Source organism: Diorhabda carinulata, chromosome 12, assembly GCF_026250575.1.
Source record: "Diorhabda carinulata isolate Delta chromosome 12, icDioCari1.1, whole genome shotgun sequence".
NCBI classification, from domain to species: domain Eukaryota; kingdom Metazoa; phylum Arthropoda; class Insecta; order Coleoptera; family Chrysomelidae; genus Diorhabda; species Diorhabda carinulata.
In genome coordinates, this window is record NC_079471.1 from 1,343,571 (window position 1) to 1,347,281 (window position 3,711).

Consider the following 3,711-nt stretch of genomic DNA (forward strand, 5'->3'; position numbering starts at 1 on the left):
CTATTAGAGTATTTTCGTGTCACTCGAGTCCGGTATATTTGTTATAAAGCTTCTGGATTTCTTCTGTGATGTACACTATGCCAAAATCTTTGTATTTGATTGGAAATGGAATTTTTTCCGAAATCCTACGACTATAAATGATGATGTTGCTTTTCTATCGTAGACAGGGCGAAACGAGAAAGTTATCTTCGTGGGAGTGTGGCAAATCAAACACCAAAGCTACTCTTTTCAATACATAATCCAAGCTTTCGAATACTTAGCTTTGGGTCCGGTTGTATTCCAATATAACGCACTAAACTATCAGATAATTTAAAGTGACTGGTTGACATTAGTTATTTCTGAAACATATTTGTGCAAATTTGAGTAGCATTGGAAATGAGCTGTCGCAATTTGTGAATCTTCATGATCATCCGCAAATGTTCTTGTTATATCCTGTGATAGGAAGATCCCGTATATATAGTAAATAAAATAATGACGATAGAGCGCTACCCTCTGGTACCCCACAGTTGATCAGGAAAGTGTCTCCAGATTTCTTGGTTCTGAACTGACTACTTGTTAAGTAAGATGGAAAGTAATGATTTTTTTTTGAAAAGGAGACCTTCATGCCACACATTATCAAAGGCTTGACTTATATCAAGGAATACTGATGGACAATATTTTTTTTTCCAGGGATATATTAATTTTTAATAAAGTAGGGGATGTGCGTTTGATATAAAGAATCGAATGCTTGTGACTATCAGTATCTGAACCATAGAGAAATTAAAACGATAGAGGAAAATGTTCACATGGACCATCTATGGCATAGTAGTAAATTTTTCAACTAATCGAATCAAACAACTTAATATTGAGAAAATATGGGAAAAATACACTTTTCTATAGTTCTTCGGTTGTTCTCGTCTAATTTTCTAGACAATATGAGGTACAAATTTTAAATTAAGATGGTAGCTCAAATACCCGTTATAAGGTCCGTTAAATTCACTAGAAGAATATAACCTTTATTTTCATACTATTAATGTTTTTAATTTTTAATATAGTTATATTATGGAGATGTAATATTCAAAGTTTATACAATAGATCATTTTAATAATTTATATTTATTTCAGAGTAAACAGTAACTGTGCATCTTTAAGTAATTATGAAGTATTCAAACATCTACAAAAGATCAAAGACGGCAAAAAGAAACATAAAGGACAACTAGCAACAATTACTTACGAAGTGCGTTTACGACAACTATTATAATAATTCGCAATTATTTGTTTTGATTTACAGACTCTAAGATACTTGGAAACTACACATATAAATGATCAATCTGCGGATAGTATTAAGAATTGTATGAAGGATTTATCTGCTTTTAATCTTAGTAAAACTGAGCTACTAATGATTATTAATTCACCTCCAAGTACAGCTATAGACATACAATTGGTAAATGAATTGTGTAAGATAGTAAAGTGTTTTTTAGCTTCTTTATTAAATAAAAATATGTGGTTGTTCCTCGGTGTCAGTTATATAGTGGAAATAATACACCTTTTGTTATTTTTATAATTTATTTTCAGATGGTAGAAGAAAGTGAAGAAAGATTAACAGAAGAACAAGTCCAAGATATATTAGAAATTGTAGCAAAGCACTTTCCTTATGTCGTCAAGGAAAAAGTAGAGGAAGATAATGAAGAAGAACTGGAATAAATAACATTAAATATATTTTATTATTAATAAAAAGATATTTATTCTTATTTATTTTCCTTTTGTTACAAGTAATATTTGAATATCTAAATCATTTGTATTTTAATGGTAATTTCAGAAATATCAATAAAAACTTGAAATTTTCATTGAAGGGAGAGAGAAAATGAGAAAAGTATAGCAATTTCACATAAATTTTTCGAAAATTATCTTTTTTGGTCACCTAAATCTTCTATAAAGTCTTCATCAATCTAAAATAGAGAAATATTTCACTGTTTGTTGAATTGAATGTTAATTTAACCTACTTCTGGCCATTTTTCTGGAATAACATCGAATAAATCATCTTTGACATCACCTTGAATAACAATCTCATCATCACCGGTTACAGAAGAACCACATGCGAATCTTGTACCAAAGAATTTCGCAGCAACCTTCAAATCAATATCTAAAATGAAAAATACTGAAATATATTCACCCTTTTTGAATAGAAACAGATTTATTACCAAAACTACTTAAACCCGTAACTACAGTAACTGACTTCTTTTTGCCTCTCGGAGCCCTAGATACACAAACTTGTTTTGGACCATCTTCCTTTTTCTTAGTTTTAATCATACCTTTGCCCCCACGTTTTTGTCGTTTCTTTTCTTCCTCGACTGGATTGTCGTCCCCAATTTTTACTTTTTCAAATTCCGAAGGCAAGTTTACTTCTAACCATTGTTTACATTTTTCGTATTCTGGATAATATTCGCAATACTACAAAAAATAAAATGAATTTAAAAAGTTATAATTAAATTTAGAGCCTTACACGTACCTCTATTGGCATTGTACAGTTACCACAATAGATAACATTTAAAGGGTATGTAACTCCTTCCCTTGGTCCTTGCTTCAATTTTTCTTCAACGGACATGATGGGAAAATATTCAATTTTAAAAAAAAATTAATTACACCATCGACCACCGTTTTATATAAAATAACCTCAAATAGAGATATTTTCCAATGTCAATATGTCAAAGTAAACTAGTGATGTATCCTGATTATATATCTAGTGACTTTATCACTGTGACCGATGTATTATTCGTAAACATAGATAAATCTAATAAAAAAGAAGAATCCAATGTTGTCAAACCAATTGTTTGGCAGTTTATGATAAAAATGTAAATAGAATCGAAATAAATATTTTAAGGTTAAGTTAGCTTAAACATTGTTATACTTAAATTATTAAGTGAATATGAAATAATTATGTTTTTCCTAGATACTGTATTGTAGATTATTCAAATATTACTGAATAAAAGGGTATTTTATTTTTAAACTGTAGATCTAAAAGAAACAAGTATTTAGTTATTTTGTTGGACAGGTAAGAGCGAAACAATTACCTTTTTGCTTCTGAAGCAACTTAAGTCTGCAAGTGATAATGAAAGACTAAATATTATCGATACGTTCTATGTGAGATTTGATATCACGTGTTCGTCGAGTAGACGCGTTTTCAGAATGAAAAACCGATACACGTTCACCATTAAAGAACAAGTTTTTTTGTTATTTCGTATCTGAATATAAACGCAGATTACGAAACTGTTTATCGAATTTCAACAATTAATTCGCCGCTACCAAATCGTTCAACATAGTGGAAGACGTACCAGAAATTCTTAAAAACGGGCCCTGTGATTGATTGCTGTTGGGCCTTCTCAAGGATCGCGTTTTTGCAAAAGGACCACGCACTCTTCCCGACTTCCGAACTGCAATTGAAGAATAATTTGAAACTCTTCGATTCCATTTTGTAATTTGTTGCCTACGTATTTATTTATCTATAGAAACAAAAAGTACAAATTCATTACGAGCCAAATAATTCGTCTAGGGATGAAAGTGCATCATCAATTTTTACTTCAGATCCTTTTTATGTTTTGACACTTTGATTTTAGTCTTTTTTTAATATAAATTTGTTTTTAATGGACACAAATCTTGTCTTTTCGACCTAATTTCGGTCTTGATCAAAATTTACTCTATAGTTACAGTATGGGACAAATAATGAAAAACGATA

General features: G+C 30.3%; 2 protein-coding genes across 2 annotated transcripts; one reads left to right on the forward strand and one right to left on the reverse strand.

Moving 5' to 3' along the window:
- Positions 1 to 990: 990 nt before the first annotated feature.
- LOC130900219 (DNA-directed RNA polymerase III subunit RPC9) lies at positions 991 to 1,715 on the forward strand. The gene is made up of 4 exons (XM_057810701.1): positions 991 to 1,049; positions 1,104 to 1,215; positions 1,270 to 1,422; positions 1,554 to 1,715. Exons 1-4 carry the CDS (start codon positions 1,042 to 1,044, stop codon positions 1,680 to 1,682), a joined length of 402 nt encoding a protein of 133 aa, XP_057666684.1. The 5' UTR covers positions 991 to 1,041; the 3' UTR covers positions 1,683 to 1,715.
- LOC130900217 (density-regulated protein homolog) lies at positions 1,526 to 2,769 on the reverse strand. Its single transcript, XM_057810699.1, has 4 exons — positions 2,488 to 2,769; positions 2,180 to 2,429; positions 1,982 to 2,121; positions 1,526 to 1,927 (listed from the first exon to the last, which is right to left on the reverse strand). Exons 1-4 carry the CDS (start codon positions 2,581 to 2,583, stop codon positions 1,883 to 1,885), a joined length of 531 nt encoding a protein of 176 aa, XP_057666682.1. The 5' UTR covers positions 2,584 to 2,769; the 3' UTR covers positions 1,526 to 1,882.
- Positions 2,770 to 3,711: the final 942 nt, after the last annotated feature.